General features: G+C 39.1%; 1 protein-coding gene across 5 annotated transcripts; it reads right to left on the bottom strand.

Annotated features, from left to right (window-relative positions):
- Window positions 1-6,421: 6,421 nt before the first annotated feature.
- mttp (microsomal triglyceride transfer protein) lies at window positions 6,422-19,863 on the bottom strand. 5 transcript variants are annotated; one of them, XM_020602160.1, is made up of 20 exons: window positions 19,790-19,863; window positions 18,498-18,585; window positions 17,986-18,012; window positions 16,698-16,885; window positions 16,345-16,488; window positions 14,904-15,011; window positions 14,691-14,807; window positions 14,468-14,607; window positions 14,235-14,385; window positions 13,066-13,223; window positions 12,787-12,955; window positions 12,394-12,501; window positions 12,030-12,242; window positions 11,701-11,912; window positions 11,451-11,548; window positions 11,036-11,157; window positions 10,694-10,921; window positions 9,659-9,783; window positions 7,398-7,568; window positions 6,422-7,289 (listed from the first exon to the last, which is right to left on the bottom strand). In XM_020602160.1, the coding sequence occupies exons 2-20, from the start codon at window positions 18,514-18,516 to the stop codon at window positions 7,142-7,144; spliced, it is 2,646 nt and encodes an 881-aa protein (XP_020457816.1). In that variant the 5' UTR covers window positions 18,517-18,585; window positions 19,790-19,863; the 3' UTR covers window positions 6,422-7,141. The 5 variants fall into 5 exon arrangements, with proteins under 5 accessions (XP_020457816.1, XP_020457817.1, XP_020457818.1 ...); XM_020602161.1 differs by lacking the exon at window positions 19,790-19,863 and adding an exon at window positions 19,127-19,215; XM_020602162.1 differs by lacking the exons at window positions 17,986-18,012; window positions 19,790-19,863 and having other exon boundaries at window positions 18,498-19,215.
- Window positions 19,864-20,728: the final 865 nt, after the last annotated feature.

Here is a 20,728-nt window from a genome sequence, read left to right on the forward strand (position 1 = left end):
TTGGGTTACTGGGAAGGGACAGAAAGTTGAAGTCCAGAGGCTAGATGCAACTCATTGAATTTTCCAGGGAATAACAGGGTTGTTCTGATTTATTTGTAGTTTCTCATGCAGTTATAGATACACACTTACAACTAGCCACACTCCATTCTCAGCTATGGTGTCGTAGCAATAATACAACTGCATGCACATGAGGGATTCATATCAGCTGGATCTGTAGCAGGCAGGGAGTTGAGTAGCGGTGTGAAGGGGAATACTGTGTGTGTGTGTGTGTGTGCCTTGGTATTACTTACATTATGGGGACTGAAAGCTGTTAACACACTCACATTGTGGGGACTTGGCTATTCTTGTGGGGACAAGAGGCTGAATGTTAGGGTGGCAACATGGTTTAAGGTTAGGTGTTAGGCTAAATGTTAGGGTCGGGGTTAGGGTTAAGCATGTAGTGGTTATGTTTAAGGTTAGGATAAGTCTACATGAAATGAATGTAAATCAAATTGAAGTCCCCACAAGGAATGAAAATACAGTGTGTGTGTGTGCATAGCAGGGGGGGTGTTGGGAGTGTTTGGGGTGGAGGGATGTGGGGGCATGGTTAGGACAGTGAAGCAGTAGGAAAAGGTCAGGCAATGTAAAATATTTGTTGTGCTGATGCAGGGAGAGGACAGCTGCTCAGAGAGATCAGATGCTGCTGCAGCTCCAGCTTGGAAGCGAGTCTGCAGTGCTGAGATGGGGTCAACTTTTTATAGACCCCTCCCCCTATGCATTTTCCTAAATGGGGAGAAGGGGGAGGAGACCTGTACCAGCCTCCCGCACTCCTACATAAACAAATTGATTACCATGCCTCTTTGAATGATCTGGCTGTATATGGTCAGCTGGTTCAAAACCAGGAGCTGAAGCCTGAAAGTCACTGCATTACAATGGCTTATGACAGTGGATTATGATACAAACTGGACAAAAACTTCATACTGTTCTTACAATAAACACACTGAATAATTGCATCCATCTTACTTGGACACTTATTTCCCTTCTTTATCAGCTCTAGACATCACCACTGAAGAATCTGCCTTCATTCACCATAAGTGCAGTTTTCACCTCCGTCACTCCACCCTGTGATCTTCCCCGTACCGCACCTTCCAACAGCAATTTGTACCCCGACTCTTATGTGCTGTTTATCCTTGCAGCAGATGTTACTGTATTATATATGCATTGCAGCACTTTGTAGGGTAAATGCATTTTGCCATATTCACTAGCTGATGCTCAGCTATGTTTCTATATGAATCTGCTTTGTAATAATTTCCATTCAGCTGCTATCTAGAGCTCTGATTTCTGTTGAAATGCTGGTTGGGCCCTGCAACATGTCTATTCAAAAGGAAACAAGACAGGTCTTCAATTTCAGGTCAGTGTTACCCATCATCAGCCAAGCCACCATATTATGAGTTTAAAGTTACCATGTTTTTAAAGTGAGACTATGTAACCTTTGAAAGAAAAAACATTTTCTGCTTATAAATGAAAAGTTGAACTTGTAAGCAATAACACAAAAGCATGCTAAAATTACTGCACTCAGGGGAATAGCGTCTAAAACCTTCCTTGGTTTGATATGACAGTGTAAGACTCTGGAGGCAAGGAAGGGCTTGGAAAAGTTGTTGTTAGTATGGAAGGAGAATTGCTGACCTGGACTGAGGATATTGTTGGATGGTGCAAGGAACTCCTAAACCTGACTGACACATCCCCCATAGAGAGGGATCAGCTGGAACACTTAGGGGAGGGGGACACCCTGTCCATTTCACTAGAGTCTCTTTTTAGAGTAGGAATTTAACAAGCCATATACTCCGATATTCCCATACCCATCCCAGCATAACCTCACAAGCTGATGCGGTCCGTTCTGCTTTGCTTTTCCATTGTACTTTTTCCTGTGTCAGTCTTTGTTCAAAGAACATCAAGTCAAGAATCACAGTGCTTGTTAGTGAAACAAAATTTGAAGTAACTAGGCTGTATGAGCTGTTCATCAAACAACCGTTAAACTAGCAGAACACAAGCTTGCAGAAATGTGACATCGTCACCGTTTTGCCCACAGTCAACTAACGTTACACATTCTGTTCTGTTTCAGTGGAAAACCCCTAAAGGAGAGCTCTCTGAGGTAGTCAAAAAGCTCATGATTTACCAAGTGATCTAGTATGTCCCAACCCTCACCAATAGTCATTAGCTTTCGATGAAAGCATCTGAAATCAGTTTCTAATGCAGTATGGCTGGACATGCCCTTAGAGGGCAAGAAGCTAAGACATCTAATGGGAGCTCAGAATAAAACTGCTGCTCTTTCGTGTTAAATGGAGTCATCCGAGGTGATTTGGGCATTTGATTAGGATGCAGCCTATAGTTACCTACCTATGGAGGTAGTCCAGACACATTAAACTGGGAGGAGATGATGGGGTAAACCCAGAAAACACTGGAGAGATTACAGTTATCTATTATCTGACATAGGAATGCCTGGGGATCCAGATATAGCAGAAAGTTGTGGCACAGCTTCACCCACTGTCAAGAGATCCTCCAGGAAAAGATGGAGGCCTCCCCCTCTGTTCCCTCTTCTAAAGATGAGGGACATATGGCTTGCCTTGCCTAGTCTGCTTCTACCATGACCCTAGACCTGGATCAGCAGTGGAAAATGGACAGGACACCACAAACTCCAGACAAGGTCAATTTTTAATTGTTGTATTCTAAATTTTTAACCTATGAAGGTTTAATATTTGTAGACCTTTCAGAGACACAATAATGTGTATGTGGAATAGGCTGCTCAATTCAGCTGGTAATGTCTGGTAGTTACTCAAGACCACACTACCAGAAAGTTAAATAGATTTACTTTCATAAAAAGTTACATAGTCTGACTTTAATTCACATAATATGATAATTGCTTATGGTGAAACCTAGACATAATGTGTATTTTATACCATTTTTGGCTGATGGGGACCATATGTCTACACTGAATATAAAAAAACTACACAAATTAAGGAGTAGTGTTAAATCACTCCATACATTTAAGGCAGAATTAAAATTATTGCATTTCAAAATAACATATGTTAGAAATACTATTTTTCACTTTCACAATAATATTTCCGTGATTTTTAGAAGTTGGTGGCTCATGTTTACCTAGAGTGTACTGTGTGTATCCTCTGTGTCATGACTCACAAAATGCTGCTAATACCTGTTAAACTGGTGTGCTGTATGAAGTGGTGTATGTTGAAACTGTAAAAGCATGCTCCTTGTTTGTTACATTGGGAAGAAAACAGAAACACATAGAGTGTGTTGCTCAGGTGTAGAAGAGCTGGGACTCTGGTTTAACAATGTACTTAGTTCACTAAGTAGTGCTGGGCCTAATGAGTCAGCGCCAGCTGAAATATTTAGGGGAAAAGTTCCTCTATCTGTGTTTTGTGTAATGACTTGGGAGTCACTGCATGTGTGTCTGAGTGCGTCCATGTGTGTGGCTGGGAGTTATGTATGGTATTTCAGCATTCTGTGAGTGTACAACAAGTAGTCAAGTTACAAGAGACAGGAGGGTATAAACTGTGTCTGGTATGTCTTTAAACTTCATTCACTACATTGTGAGTTTCTCTTATTTACCCCCCACCCCCCGATCCCCTGGCCTCTTTTGATTACATCTGTATAAAGTGACATCTATACTAGAATTAAAAATCTTTTCTATTACTGCTTTTGGTACAAACAAAGTCTTTCTTTTTTCAGTCCTGTTTCCTTTTGAATATGCAACAGGGCATCATAGGCTGTTGTGTTTTACTTGACTCGGTTACAACTTGCCATGCAAGAATAATGCAAACTGCAGATTGATATTTTTAGCATGTTTTCAAACTAAACAAATTAAAGGTATTTGGAGCTGCTGGTCAGTCTATGTACCTTAATTCTGTAAAAATGCACATTATTATGCCTCTGTAACAACAAATTTGATAAAAATTGCCCAAATTATATTTTTAAATATATAAATGTATGTAGTGATTATAAATGTATGTAGTGATTTGAAAGATTTGATGTTTACTAATTGGACATGGTTTGCTCTTTAGGGCAACTTGATGTTGCAATATTTAATGCATTTAAGGTGAAAGTAAATATTGTATATGCATTTAATTCATACACGTTTTCTTCCTTAATAATACTACTTTAATCATAATTCTAAATGAATTTGCTCCTGAGACAAAATCATTGCAAGTGAAATAGTGATAAGTGATTAGAAATAAGATCTCTTGTATAGAAAGGACATTGAAAAAAGCCAAACATTCAATCATATGTTTTGTCAAGTATCCAAAGAAACAAAACTAAACTAAATCAAAGCAACTTTTCTCAGTACAAATAGGTCCAAAGTGAGAGATGTGATTTTTTTTTTTTTACTTCCAGCTATTAAATTTTAAACATATCTGCTTGAACAGCAAGTTACCCAAAGGATTAAACACATTTTACAAATTTAATGATTTATTTCAGCACATTTACATATCATTTTGAAGCTCTCTGAAGAATAAACGATGAACATATTTTAATTTGTAAGTAATAATAAACTGTACACAGTAATATTGCCATAAAACATATAACTAACTCTTTAGAATCTTTCTCCCACATGCATATGATTAGTTTCTTGTATGACCTTTATCTGTGAATAATAATGTACTTAATGCACTTGGTCTGTCACAGTTGTCACCAACAGTGACAGCGATGAATGGTTGTAAACCTTGGTGATCACAGGAGCACTACTGTATGTTGTTAATTTAAAAAAGTTTCTGGTGTGTTTAGCCAAAAGGCGTACTGTAACATACAGTAGATTACATGATTTGCTTTAAAACTATATTCCAAATGTCCTTCAACAAACCCGCTGACTTTGAGGTTAAATATGGGAGACTGTGTTAACGCTTGCTTTTGGAAGAGGGTCAACTGAAGGTGCAAGGGTTTGAGATAAGTGCAGACAGTACGTGAATGTTCAGTGCAAAAGGGGTGCATATTTAATGGCTATAGAGTCGTAAAGTGGCACTATTTGTGTTTTGTGCCTGATGTCAACTGTGCATGGCTGCTATAAAAAAGACAGAGGTCGGGATGACAGCGAAGAGGGATATCTCGAAGGGAGACCTAAGTGCTGTGTTTGCACTTACAAGCTTGAAAGTAACAAGATGATGAATGAGTGTAACGTAGACTGACAAGCCTACATACAGTAAGTTCAAAATAAATTCAAAATGCAAGCGACTGGATTTGTTTCTGTTCATGAATTTAAGTCACTTAAAGTTAGTTTTGTTTGAATGAAACTGTTTTGCTGCTGTTTGTATCTAACGTGAGAAACAGAAACAAAACAAAAACTCCAAACTAACACTTTATAAATAGTAATTTATTAGAAAGAAATGTCAAAAATGGAGGACGTCAAATCAAATCTACCATAAGGGAACATTTATAACCACATTAAAGATGAAATTGTGGCTATGATGACCAGTATTCTTCAATATGCAAATACTCGTACACTACCTAAATACTCAAACATTTTGCATACTCTGATTGTCACATTTTGATATAATGTTTATGAACATTACATATTTTTATTCTTTGGTATTTTTTTATTGGCTATACAGTATTCGCATCTTATTTCCTTCAGCCTTCCTGACCCGGTTATTATGGTTGGCTACAGTTTGATATGTGGGTGGTAAGGTTTCACCACTAAAAACATATAAATGACATGGGTCAAAGGCAATCGAACAGATTTACGCCAACAGAAGTACACATTTGGTATTTGCCTGTGTGCAAGGCTAGCTTTCTGGTGACACTGAAACATCACCCAGGGCTGAGGCTTAAGTTTAGCCTGACAGTTTGCTGCTGTGTTTACTTGGTTGCTGTGGATGCAGTGAGACTGGCAGACACTGGTTTGCCCCCAGCTGCTCTCAGTGGTTTTTAAAGAATCTACATTAAGGGCCAGTTGTTGTGTTTGGATGCCAGGAGGGGCTCTGATGTCACAGCTGTGACACACGAAAAGCCAAGATTTATTGGCTCACCTGGATCAACAAGTGTGTGTTGCATTTAGAGTACGAAGGCAGATTTCGTCCTTATCCAGACATGACACAAGCTATCAATGCAAATGAGGGCTAGGGGTTCACTTAAAAACAGTGAAGATAACAAAATACACGCTAATGTAGACACAACCTAGACAATATGAAGTATAAAAAAAAACAATCTAAATCTGCTGTGGTCTATTCAAATTTAGAAGTTTGCCATCTTGAAATTATTTGATAGTTGATTCTCCACTTCGAACTTAACAGTGGTCTACTCATGACTTTGACTTTAAATAGGCAGAGAAAGATTTTAAAGCACATAATGTACATCTGGTTTGCTGAATCTAAATCTATAAGACAAGTCACAAGGCAACGTGTTTCCAGTGTACATTTATTTTCAGCCAATTACAAATCTAATAACATGAGAGTGGCTCAAAATTCTTACTACCCAGACATTTTCAGACAGAGCAATTATAGCATCATACAAAAAATATATTCAAGTATTGACAGATTCACTTTTATAGATAATATTTTCATTTTCTATCTTGCACATACAATGTAAATACAATGCAAGCACTTTCTCTGTGATTATAAAAATGGAATCAATGGATACATTACTGTGGTACAGGTACACAAGGTTTTCAGGAGTATAAACAGCGATACAGTGACATAAAGCAATAAATGGTAGTTAACACATTAATTAAAAAACAGGAGCATTTCTATTCATGGGAAAATTAAGCCACAGTGTGATATTTACATGTACAGTACTGTACATCGTTACTGTAACTGCGCTGGGGGAGATTAGAGTGGAACTATTTGTGCTGAGTATTATGCATCAAATAAAACATATGTGCTCATCATAAATACACTTTCAAAGAAATCCATAAAAAGACAATGCAAGAATTCCTGATTTCAAACAAAATGTCAAATTAAATGGACTTAAATACTCACAGGAATGTAAACATTGCATGTGTTGTTAAAAAAAATATTCACCCTGTTTCTCTCTTCTGTCTTTCACTGCTTGAAGCTGAGTTAATAGTTGTCCCTGAATGCAATGAACTCTCTCTGAGTGACAATAACATGCCCATAAGAATGAAGACTCGCTCCTTGGATATTTCTTGGTATCTCTACCAGCTGGAGTCAAACACCTTCTTGCACATGTTTGAGTTTTCCTGGTGAAGAGGGAATTCAGAGCCGGGGATGAGCTGCTTCCGGCTCTTACGTGACATGATGCTCTTTCCTGATGATAGGCTCTCATACTTGCTCAGGTATTCACTGAAAGCAGAACATTAACAATAGAAAGTCAGGTTTTATATGAGCTGATTAAGTAATAAAATATCAGAGTAATATGTCTTTTCTTTACTGGGTCTTACAGTACAGTACCTAATGGGGAAGGTAGTTTTGTCCATCTGCATGCATACCAGGAAGGGATATTCAGAGAACTGGACGGTGGTGATGAAGTCCAGAGATGCCTCTGTTTCAAAGCTGACCTCCACACCCACCCTCATGAAGTCCATATCCACAGTAACATTACCAGTGACCACTAGTGCTCCCCTGAAACCACAAGCAAGTGAAAACAAAGTGAAAATGAGGTCAAGAGACGAAGAATAAGTGGTTTTGTCTAAGGACCCCCCCCCCATAAAATTCATGATTTAATGTTCATATGAAAATATTTTGTGTTAAATGTCCAAAAACCTTAATGCCAATATGAAAAACAACATGCATTGCACTAGAATGTATCATGTGAAATGGTTTTCATATGATGTTTTACATTTCACATGTCAAATGTGTAAAATATTTTAAAAATCACGTGCAAAAGCCACGTGCATGAATTTTAACATAACTGATCACATTTTAAATGGTCTTCCACTTGTTATAAACATGAGAAATTTAATTTGATTATAAACCCAGGAAGTTTACATCATCATGAACAGGGGTAAACGTCCTATTTCTATTCTAGTAAGAGTCCATTATTTTCTTCTCTCTGCTTTTTGAGATGGAGAGCGTTTAAAGCAGCCAAAGGACTCACATTAGTTAAGTTAATGTGTTAGCGACTTAGTATGGTCATGATTTTACCTTTGTATTGAATTTATATGATTTTAACCAGAGCATTCTATTGGATTGACAAATGTACTCGTTAGTCAGCTAACGCTAGCTTCAGAATGGAGGCCGTATTTTGCACAGTTTGTTGCAACCATTTTAACCAGTTTATCTTGCTGTTGGGAAACGAGATGTGATGGAAGAGGCAAAGAGCATCTGACGTCGTCAGTTTGTTTTGAGTCACACTAGACCCTCTAGCGGCCGAAAAGAAATTAGGTAGAATTGCTTTAAGGTGTCCTGATGTACAACTCTAACAAATGTCTTCCAGCCAATCAGTAATAGCTATTGCTATAACTTCTGAGGCATATAGTCCTTGTTTGTGGTAATGTTTTTGTATTACTGGCTCCAAATGGACTGCAACAAACACTAACAAGTGGACTACCATATAGCAACCTTTCCATATGTTTCAAGTCAAAGTGTGTGCCAACCAGTTGAAAAAAAATCTAACCTCTGTAGCTTTGCCCACAGAGACATGCCTTGGCAAAGATACCAGTATGGTTTGTTCTGCTTCTATAGATAGCCTGTCGGTCTATTATCAGAGTGGAAAAGGTACGGCTATGCTGATCCATTCACCTGCCTCTGCCATTCCCCTGCACACACGGGTCAAATCACCATGAAGTCCAAATCCAACATATTACCCTTAATAGATCCTCATTAAAATCACCTTTTCTTTTCCATCCTTGGTTAGTCATTCTTAGTAGAATGTAGAGCTGTACTTTAAATGTGTCAATAATGCAACTTTTGATAACTTGCTGTGCTATATGTAAAAAATGTTTTTCTTCAAGTAACTTTTTCCATTTAGCAAAATAATAACATTTTTTTGAATGCATCATCAAATGCAATAAAAAATAATCAGATAACACCTGAACAAACAACAACAACACTGAGTGTCAAGGATTGGCACAAGACTTTGGTTTTCAAAACCAAAGTGGACAAAATTGGGTTGATCCTTAAAAAGCACTGGGGTGCATCTGCTTCCCTGTCTTACCCAGGAAAAGCACAAATATTAAAATGTTTTTTTTTTTTGCCATTGCAGTTTAAAGTCTGTTTTCACCAGGCTAACTGACACCAACCAAATGACGTGCTCACTTTTCAGCAGCTACTGTGCATCGACTGCTATGTTTTAAAATAGAGATCCAGATAGAGCTGATGTCATATCCACACACATCTAGAAATGAAACAGATGTGAGGCACAATACAGAAGCATTCCCAACATGCCTGTGGAATAAATGAATCAGACAACACTTATAGTCTCTCTAACACGAATCCAGTATCAACGGAAATGTATTCGCAGTGAGGTGGCAGGGCTCCAAGAAAAGGTCCTTTTCTGCTTATCACAAGGGCTTTTGCTCTGCAAGTAACTTACATCACACTGTACATAAAGCAGTTCAGACATACTCAGTGAGATCCTGTGTCATCCCACTAGAGGCTGGGACCTATGGTACAGCCTCACTCATCAGGTTAAAGGTTTGCTGGTGCCCCAGCTACAGAACAGAAACACTTATTGTCTAATAACTGATTGATTATGTTGTCTCTGGACATACCTGTTGTTGATGCTGGTTTTGGACTCTCTGTACCACAGACTGATCTCCATGCCTCCAGAAATGTCAATGGCTAACCCTCCCTGAAACTCTGCACTAGCCTTCAGACCAGACTGCAGCTGGATGACCTGCAGGACCACAGATAAGAAGACATACAACAGAGGATCTTAAGGATAAGGCTGTTGATAATCTGTGTTTTCTTACAGTCACCAAATCCTATGAAAAGACCAAAACTAAACACCTAATTAATCTGATTAGTATTTCCCATATGGTCATATCCTGATACTTCTTTCTCTGGGCCATAGAGCTCCACAGTTGACAGAAAACTATTAGGGCAAACTGTTGTTTATTATTTGAGTTGATCAAACAATAAATAATCATTTATTTACCATGAATTTGTTATGTATTTATTGTTATTCGTTTATTTTAAATGATTATAATTCCTTTCCATTTCCTTTTACTGCGAATTGTGTGTAATGCATATTTTATTCTTTTTTATCTTTTATTGTGAAGGACTTTGTTGTTTAGAAAGGTGCTATATAAATAAAGTTTTGCTTTGCTTTGCACATACACCAACCAAAATACTCACACGCTCACAAAAGCATAATGATTGAAAATAGTCCCCATTAACTGCATTTTTGTAGGCAATTATTTAGCCCTTTTAAAAACAAAAATATATATTTGGGACCTGTTTTAATAAAGTTTATTCTTCATCTGACGCACTGGACCTGGAGATTGGTGCCACGAAAATGTGGAGGGAAGTCAGGAAGTGTTGAGAGGCAGGCGAACACATTGTTGGGGTTGGTGGTTTCATGAGATTTGGTGAGATTGTAAAAAAAGAACACTGGTGACCTTATTGAACCTGTGTAACTAGTCAAGATGCCACATCCTTGTGCAACTTTGACTGTGACTTTTACTCATTACAACTGGCCGTCACCGTCTTTCATAGACGCGGTGAATGTAAACTTAAACACTAAGATGACATTCGACCACCACACTTGGGTCTTGGGTGAGTGAGTTCACAGTGGTAACTCTTACTTCAGAATGATCAGTCAGTAGGATGAGACCCTTCACTACATTCATGGGCTCCCCCGTCATGGAGAACATTTTGGACATGAGGTCACTGTAACCCTTGAAGAAGGTAACAGGTCTGAGCTGGACATCGAACAGCAGAGCCGACATTCCAGCAAACGACTCCAGGTCCTCCTCTCCCTCGTCAGGTGTGGCAGCGATCAGGGACTCCAGACCCTGGGCCTCGATCGCAACCTAGAACACATGAATAACATGCGTGTTCTCATATTTAACCTAAAAATACTTGAACGTTGTATATAATCTTAAGTTTTTATTTTGTATATTCAGTCATTTCTGTTGTTTCCTTACCTGTAGTCCATGTAGCACTGCTCCGTTACTAGCACCATAAATATTCATATTGCTTCTCCTCAAGATTCCTGAGCCTGAATACAGGATGTCCAAACTGTACGTGGAGGTCACATCAGCAGATTCTGCAGGGAGCCAATTGAATTATTCACATTGAGCTTGTTAAAAGTACCCAATTAGCATGCATGTAGCTGTGATGTAATTAATTTGATTGTTTAATATACTGTATGAAGGAGTAAGACTCCACATCGAGCCTAAAATGTGCAGTAAAATATTAAGGCTAAATGCTTCCTTGACACAGCAAGAATTTTAACATGATACTTCCCCATTTTTTTTATCTCAGACTGTAAATATATCAATAAACATTTCTGAGATCTTTTCACTCTGGTCGACATTGACATGACAGTTAAATACTTACGTGCCATGAATCCTGAGAATGCAGATGATGACCCAGTTTTAGCAAAACGGTCATAGTTATGTGTATTCATGTCCTTCAAAGCTCGCTGTATGATTTTGCTAAAAAAAAAAAAAAGAAGATTTCTTTCAATGTGTAATTCCATCTAACCATAAATCCCTGCTTTTACTGTATGTTCTGCTTCATAAACCTTTTGAGGCTGTTTTAATCAAAGGCTGTTTCTGGTGGTCCATTTGGATGTCTTATAACACACCTGGCAGGCATTTCGAAGCGGAGAATGTCCTGGATCTTAGACACCATGTACTTGTTCATTTCGTGGGGCAGGTTTCCAATAGACAGAAGCAGATTCTTGACCTCGATGTATGAGGGGTTGCTACTCAAGATGATGTCAGCAGCAGCAGCTCTCACATTCTTCTCATAGATGCGTTGGTTTTGGTGGTAAACCCTGTTCACTGTCTGTTTGACCTAAGGGTACAGAGAAATACATGGTTATAGTTTATGTTAGACAGCAATTAAATTTACATATTGCTAACATCCACACACACAAAACTTCAAACAAACTGATACGTGACTCTGGCGCACCTCATCAGTGATGAGATTGGCATTGTATCTCTGTAGGGCGGTGAGAGCGATGGTGCTGTAAGCTCCGACTTCTGACTCTGCGTATTTGGTAAAGATGGGAATGGCCTCGGGGAGCATTGAGTTTTTCAGAGCAAGAAGGTACATCTGGACCTCAGACTCAACCCGTGTACTGTCAGGACCCTCTAAAATCAGTTTCTTCACCTGCACCACTGTCTGAGAGGTAAACACACAGGGAGGCTCATCAGTCAGCTGCTGGTCACAATCAACGGAGGACATGCATACTTTCTGATCTACATATCTTTATGATAAGCTGTGTATTTTAATTTAGTAGAGCTTGTCATTTCTTTTCCTCGTGGAGGCTTACTGGTAAGTTGCATCCTCCTTTCTGACACAGTTTGTAGACCAGGGCTCCCATAATGATCACCAGAGATTCTTTGATATCAGTGCTGCCAATCTTTCCCTTGGAGATATCCTGAAACAGAAAGTTCTCCTTACAATTTGCTGAAAACATTGACTGCTGGCAAATCATTTAAGCATTACATGAGCTAGCTTATTTTGGTGATGAACAGTCTGTTTTGAGGCCGAGTCTCCGACAGAAACTCAATGTAGGTGAAACACATTTTTTCTAACATGTACTTTATCATCTAATGCAATTGTACAGTACATTCTAGATGATGACAAGCCATATATTCTCTTCACGTAAGGAAGAAAAGGTGTCAGTTCTGTCATTAAATATTGACAACAACATGACGCTCACCAACAAAGCCTGGAGCATCTTCTCATTGGGATGTGACGCAAAGCCACATGCATAGAGAAACCTCTCCTGCAGAACCAAACCTTTAGCATCAGTGAAGTTAAGGAAATCAAGCATGGCATGCAGAGATGCAGCGGTCTGGGAAGAGGTCACAGCATCCACCACCTGAGGTCTGACAGCAGCAGGGAAAAGGCAAACAGAGTGCGTTAATGCATTATAGTGCAGTGTGATGGTGTCAGTAGGAAGAAATGAGATGTAGAAAAGGAGGAGGAGCCTATTTACAGAGAGGTCTTGCTGGCACTCTTCAGCACTTTGAGGATCTCATCCTTGGACGCCTTCCTAATGCTCTGGATGATGGCCAGGAAGCTGCGAGGAGCCATGGCTTTGGACAGGTTTGCTGGCTCCAGCTGCTTCTGATGAGCCTGCCAATGTTCAAAAAGCTAAGAGGGAGAACACATGGGGGGGAATGGATTAGAAGACAGATCATGTTCACTCAGTAATTACAGTATCTGTTTACTAATGCATTATTTAAGAGTGAGTTTGTAATAATAACTCCAACAACTCTATTTGGACCTTCGTCGTGCTCAGAAGAAGATCTAAATAATCTATTAATTAAAGGACTGAAGTATTAATTGTCCTGTACTGATTCAGCGTTCAATGTAAGAGCAGTGTGTAGCAATCTAGGATGCACTGGTACAAGTCTGTTTTTATAAGCTGCAAATTATAAAGACTTTTACAAAATCATAGATATTTTTGTACCAGTAACAAAGAATGAAATGTCACTTCCAGATAAAAAGTAGGCCATGGAGATTCCCCATAATAAACACTGTGATATACTGTATATAACCAACTAACACAATTCTTGTTAAGTGATAATTCAGGTTTATTGGCACAGTTTTATTTTTTGTAGTTGTGTTGATTATTTCTTTGACAACGAGACAGAATTTTAAACAAATCTCTAGTTTTAGCCAAACTTACTGTATTTACAACTAAAATAATTACCTAAACTGTTTGCTGGAAACACACATCACTGCTTAAAAACCTAGTTCCTGGTTCAACTTTGACCTGCTGTATTTGCTGTGCATGTGCATGCAGAGTTCTTGTGTAATGAGAGCGTATTATCAACACTTCAGGTGTGCTCACTTTCACTTTTGGCGTTGCATAGATTGGACTATACAATCTGGCTAACTGTCCCAAAAATGACCCAGAAGTGCCAGATTTATCCTTTTACATACAAAGTGTTGCAGGAAGGAGCTCCACAAACACCTGAGACCATCTGTTAAATGAGTCAGTCTGTGGCACTGTGGACTGTTTTGCCATAGTTGTGTTGACAGACAGACAGAAAGCTACCACCATGAACATATGACGCCTGTAACCTGGTGGTAAGACAAACTTGTAAGTGTGTCGATGTGAAAGTGCAGATTTAGTGTCTGAAACAAACAGCTACTCACTGAAGGACAGCCTTTGCACTGGGATTTGACCTTCTCAGCCGCAACACCTACAGCTGCCAGTTTGGCATCAATTGACTTGACAACACCAGCAACATCTTTCCCAGCAGCCTCAAACGACCCAGCCTCCGTACTTACCAATGTGAGGGTTTGCCTGGGAAACAAGAAAAAACAAAATTAAAGTGTGTGTCAAACACTGGACTACACATTAATTCTTTACCTGAACACAACTTTACCTGGACACAACTTTAACTGCAGCAGATCTCCGAGCGTTAACAGCCAGCGAGTGTGTTTCTTCAGCCACGGCTGACTGGATAAAACCACCTTTAAGTGTGAACACTGTAACAGAACTGGACTTCCTGCTCACACCCAAGACCTGAAGGGGAGAACACATCGAGAGGTACTGTTTTGGTAATGTTCACAGTTTCGCATGGTGAGTTGTTCTAAATGCTAACCAACCTGAGTGTGTGTGGTGAATCCAGTCTCTTCAGTCTTACATGTCTCCAGGATCTTTGTTCTTGTCACTTGACCTTTTACTGCCCTGTATTCCACTGTGCACCTTCCAGAAACATCATTCTATTTGCAGACATAAATCACGTTTATTTAAATTCGTTACACGCATTAAAATATTCCAAAAAATAAATGTGATGGGAGCTTTATTGTGCCATTTACCTCTATAACCTTCCCAGTATTCAGCTGTACTTGCAGTAAACTGGCCAGTCCTCGTTTTAGGTTCTTGATGGTTGCAGGTTCAGCCCAGTAGGAATAAAATGCTTTAGCCTACAGCATGTGTGTTAAAACAACACATGTTAAACAGAATTTTATGCTTTCAAACAATGGATAGCAAGACACCTTGACCAGTAGCTAAAGCAGCTGCTAAGGCAAATGACCTACCTACAGTACATACTGCAACTCAAAGGCATTCGGTTTTCCTTTGCACACTTGTGTACAGAAACAAGTCTGCATGGTCATAACAGCAGGGACTATATGAATTACATGCAAAAATAAAACAGTGCAGATCAAAATCCCAACCTGTGATGCTATGACTTAGGATCTGACAAATACAGGATTTTTTAAGGCTGATGACCAGAGTTACAGAAATCTGATAATGATAGATCGAGTAATATTATTTCAGCATAAACACAACACAGAAATCTTTTGATGAGGATGCCGTAAAGTTGGTCATTAAAGAACTGTAGCTAAGATACTGTATGTACTGACTGAGACACTTTACATTTTCAAAGCTGAAAAACAAACTTAATTCTCTTTAACATTACCCTTAAATTACTGTAAACATAGCTGTGACTTCTCTTCTGCAGTTTCTTGTTATTTATCAACCAAATTATAGGCCAGTACTGCTAAGTGTCAAGCTAAAATATATTGCGGCCCATGCTACTGTACTGGTCTGGATTTGCAGCCCTGACACGCAGTATGAATAGTTGACTCACACGTTTTACTCTTATGAGATTGTATTTGCCTTTAAGTCATGTTAAATATTAGATCCAAAGCTCAGCCAGCTCAAAAGACAGCTTAGCAAATGACAGCCAATCCTGAAAAATATCAAATCACACCACAGATTTCTCCAATGAGGCTTCATTTTGGTTCAATAGTGGACTCTGTGTCCTGCTCAGTAGTGCACAAAGCAGCCTATTACATCATCACACAGTGTCTCCTAAACACTATGTAATTTATTTATGGTACTCAACCGCAATATCAGATAGGACCACCATAAATAGACTGTCCAGTGCTACTCTGTGTATTTTCCCCACCACAGCCTGCCATCAGTATAAATAACCGAACAAAACCCAGGGAAACACTGATCTGTCCTGTGTCACATACACCAGTGGCTTCTTTGTCTCAGCTTTACCCCACACTGAACTAACATTAATACTAAAAGGTGATATTTTAGCCAAGATTTGTGAGCCTTCACCATACGGCACTTTATTTATTTATTTATTTATTAGTACAAACGCTACTGATAGCCACTGATAAGGACTCTTTTCTTTATACACATATTTTTTTAGATCAAGATACCAAAAATATACAAAAACCATGTACTTGCTAAAAAGAAAACCAAGATAGCTGCTTACAGTAGCAGTGCTAATGACCTCACCTTTCCATTCTTCAGATGCAAAAAGAATGGTTTTGTCAGAGCAGCTAGTTTGGTCTTCCCCAAAACACTTTCGGCTGTGGATCCATGCAGGACATCCTTCTTCTCAGGTTGATGGGACACAGGCTCAAGCTTTACATTGGAGATCTTATGAAACATTAAAGAGAAACTGGTTAATTTCAGCAAAGTCTATGATTCATTTTTAGTGGATTGTCAACACCAGATTGTCTGAAGAAAAGAAAGCATGAAAAGTTTATTTGCAGTAAGAAATATAAGCACTTTTATTCAAAATCACTTGAATGGATGTATTATAAGGTCATCCTGCCCTCTCTCAGCAGGTCACTGGACCGACATACCGCCAACTGAATGAGTTGGTCATCCTTGCTGCTGGGATCCCTCCACACAAGGTTGACGTCCACATGGCTTGAGATCTTGTAGCCAGCACTGCCCTCTTTTGACCCACTAGCCCTGTCCACCAGCACCTCAGTGGTGTAGATGAATTTGTACAGCTGGTTGTTGTTCAGCCGGGGTCCAGCAGCACCACCTGAAGAAACACAGGAATCACAGCTGGTAAACAAACAAAAGTGTGAGAAGACGCTTAGCTCACCCTTTTACACACATTCATCAACAGCTTGTACTTTACAGTTACTTCCACCTGTTTCCCCTTCAATGAAGCTCCAGATTCTTAGATTTCAGAGTTGGCTGCTGATAAACAATGGCTGTGTTGTCAGAAAATTAAACTTAAAACAGAATCACAGGTGGCTATGGTTCACGAGGTAGAGCGGGTTGTATCTACGATTCGATTCCTGTTTTCTTTTTTAGTCCACATGTCAAAGTGTCCCTGAGCAAGACACTGAACCTTCAGTTATTTCTGGTGATATGAATGGGAAATAGTGTAAAGCATTTAGAATGTGGATCAATGTGTAGAAAAGTGCTATATAGGAGCATTATAGAGTATAAGTAGCAACTTGTATTTTATAAGTTTCAATAAGTTACAATAACACAACATAAATTCTTAAACTTCTTCATTTTTGTCCCTTCTTTTACAGAAATAGCTTCTCAGGAGAGCATTAAGGTGATTCAATTAGTGCCCACTTGACTGGGTGTGTTCACAGTAAGAGGAGATAAAAAATTCATAGATATGACATTAGGGCTCAAGGGAAGACAGACTGACGTGTCAGTTTTCGATTTCATCAGCGGTCACTGGACAACGTGGAGCTGACTTCACCAAATAAAATGTCTAGGTTTTATTAGTCTTTGTCAGTATAAAATACTTGAGGATCATCAGAGACAAAACCCCTACTGAAACCGTCTTTTGTTTGTTAGATTATATCTCATGCTTCTTGACTATTCCCATTCACCTCTTATCAATCAGTGATGTCACCAAGCAGGACTGAATGAAGCTACTCCATTAACACTGACATTGTGAGCTCTGTCACAACACCCTGCATGATCTGCTGCCAGAATTCGTTCATTTGGGTATGTTTAGACTATCTTCCACAATAAAAAGCAGGTTGAAGAGTGCAAACAAACAAGTACTATGAAGAATCACCAATTACTTTTCAACTTATCACCTATGAAAAAAACTCCAGAGCACAGAAAAATCTCGTTTTGACCCAAAATTCAATCCAATTGTTCACTCACCTTTGGCAGAAGCTGAGACAGAGGAGGCTGTACAAAGCAAGAACACAACAAGAATTAACATTGTGCGTCCTCTCCCTGCAGCCAGATGAATGAAACCCCACACAGCAGAGTCAGAGGCACAAAGAAAGGCAAAGCAAGTCCAAGCTTCTCCTAATAGGGGAGGGCAGACTCCAAACTCCACGCTGAAGTACTAAGTACGAGATAATAACCGGGTTAAATTATTAACCCGTGCAGCAGAGATTTGACAGGAACTTGTTGATAGATGCAGCCTGACGCCCCCTTCCAGTGCAGCGGCACAGTAGCCGCATCCCCGCGCGGGCATGTGATTAATCAATCAGTTAAACTGAATTATCCGATTGATTCAATTCATCAAGCGAAAGGTGAGACTGAACGTCTTGAGTGGGGACTTCAAGTACGCGTCCTGACAAGTGGCTAAACAATAGAGTAATGTTGTTTTTTGATAGAAATAAAATCATAACATTTATGGAAAAGAGCGTTTTTAGTCTATTTACCAAGACGTGGTAGAGACATGTCCTCATGTTAGACGTCTTTCACCTCGTTTCTTCTCAGGATGAACAGTCGGTACTTTGTTCTTGTGTCCTGGTTGGGGGAAATAAGGTCAGTCTGTCAGAGAAACCAGCCCTCTGAGCTCAAATTACAGCGTCTCAGGAGGAGCAAAAGTCTGGCAAAATCCAGATGTAACTCAGTCTGTGTACAATGTATGCAACATTTTAACTCCCACCAAATTCTGTGGATTGGTTATATGACACTGAAGCAAATGTATCAGGTTTCTGGACACAATCTTCCATCTGTCAATGGCAAAGGTGCTTTTAATCATCATACAGTATGAATGAATGGGTGGGTGATTAAGGGTCCCATGATATTTCCCCTGAGAGAGGAGCCATTTCAACTGATTGCTCCTTTAATCCTTTTAATGCTGTTTCAGATTTACTCTACTGTCTTTATTTGATTGACATAGATTAAATAAATTACCTCTCACACCGTTATAACATAGTAAGATCCTACAGTACATCTGATTTAAAGGTCTGCTGTGTATTCACCATTTGTAACACAAGTCTTGTGAGTGAGGAAAACTCCAAATGTCTGTGGCACTGGTCAGTCCTTATGACACTATGGTCACCTCGGTGTGTCGGCCAGAACACCACTTAAGGCCCATACATTCCCAGAATGAATCAGGTGCTTGAAGTTGCAGTTAACGATCCTTTAATCCAATTTACAAAGATTACATGTGGGTGTGGTTTTCCTGCAAATAATATAGATACAAATACAATGAATAAGGATTTAAGACATATGCATCTTATAGACACATTACCGTATGCATAAGTATAATACATATTAACGTAAGGCTGGATGAGCAAAGTATACAGAGATCTGTTATGTGTAAACTAATTCGAAATTAAGTTCAAACACATACTTAAGGATTGGTTACAAACAAACCAAAGGCTCTTATTGTGAAGGTCTAACTGGATATACCACTTCCGGTGGAGTCACAACCCCCATTTAGCGGTATATGTGACGAACCCGTCTTTAGCGTCATAACATACAATATATATTCACAGAAACACCATGCAGTTTATAAACACACTGGTAACTTAAACAGTGAAACTTTAAACGCACTATGAACCGTGCACAAGAGAAAACAGATCCTAGGTCGAGGCAAATCATTCAACTAAGCGGCGTACATGAAACGAAAGGAAGTGCATAGCGAGAATAACAAGGTTAGCGACGTGCACTACAACTGCCTCCCCATAACCCTAAAGGGCCCATAACTGATAATACTTACATAGTATTAACGCACAACCACATATCTCCATCACTAAGTAGACAAGCACCACTCGTCACCCATACTACACACACTACAGTGGAAGTGACGTCAGTAGACTACATCATGCTTCAACTTAAAGGACCCTGACCTAGGAAAGTAACCACTACAGTGTGAACTTTGGGCCTTTGTTACAAGTCTGTTCTAAAACAGCTTTATGCCTCTTGACTGTTATTACTCTTTGTTTACTGAACATTGTATCCTCACATTAAAACTACTCCCATAAAGTCTCTACCTATAAGTTGTAATATAAATACGTTTTTAAACAAACCTTGTTAGTGTTCTCATTTTAACATGTTATGCATTTGATTTTTGTAGTTTTTGTAAATGCATACTTAAAAAACATATTTATTCCCTGAGTGATATAACTTCTACAACCTAACCAACCATGAATTTGTGATGGTGACACTATGGTATATAATCTGGTAACAATGTAAATCTAAATAAATAAAACATACTAGAAGCAGACAGTCTTACAGATCCATATATCAGCTTGGCTGATTATAATTTGTTCATTCACTTTATTCTGTTCTCTTCTCAAATTTGTGTAACTACAATGACACTATTCAGCAAAGTTGAATGCAATAAATGTGAATGTATCTAGGCAGCCAGTGGGTGTCAGTGCATGTCTGTGATAGTCAGCAGTTTGTGGCTTCTGTTGGTAAATCTGATTCCAGAATTGCACTAAACACAGACAGAAGATTGCTTCAGCAGCGACATCTATACAGAGTTTCTGTCTCTTGAGGTTGAAAGTAGGCACACCCCTCCAACACACACTGTTATCTGATGATTCTTTCACATCTCAAGCAATTAGGAAGCTGGTCTCTCAGTATATAACAGTTCTGGATGACAAGGTCAAACTTAATCCAGAAGTCAGGAGCTCAGTATTTACTGCATCTG

Source organism: Monopterus albus, unplaced genomic scaffold, assembly GCF_001952655.1.
Source record: "Monopterus albus unplaced genomic scaffold, M_albus_1.0 scaffold54.1, whole genome shotgun sequence".
NCBI lineage: Eukaryota > Metazoa > Chordata > Actinopteri > Synbranchiformes > Synbranchidae > Monopterus > Monopterus albus.

Coding starts and splice junctions, on each gene's coding strand:
- mttp (XM_020602159.1), bottom strand. CDS start 18,046: ATGTTAATTCTTGTTGTGTTCTTGCTTTGTACAGCCTCCTCTGTCTCA. Junction 7,569..9,658: donor AAAACCAGCATCAACAACAG/GTATGTCCAGAG, acceptor TTGTGGTTTCAG/GGGAGCACTAGTGGTCACTG. Junction 7,290..7,397: donor AAAACTACCTTCCCCATTAG/GTACTGTACTGT, acceptor TTCTGCTTTCAG/TGAATACCTGAGCAAGTATG.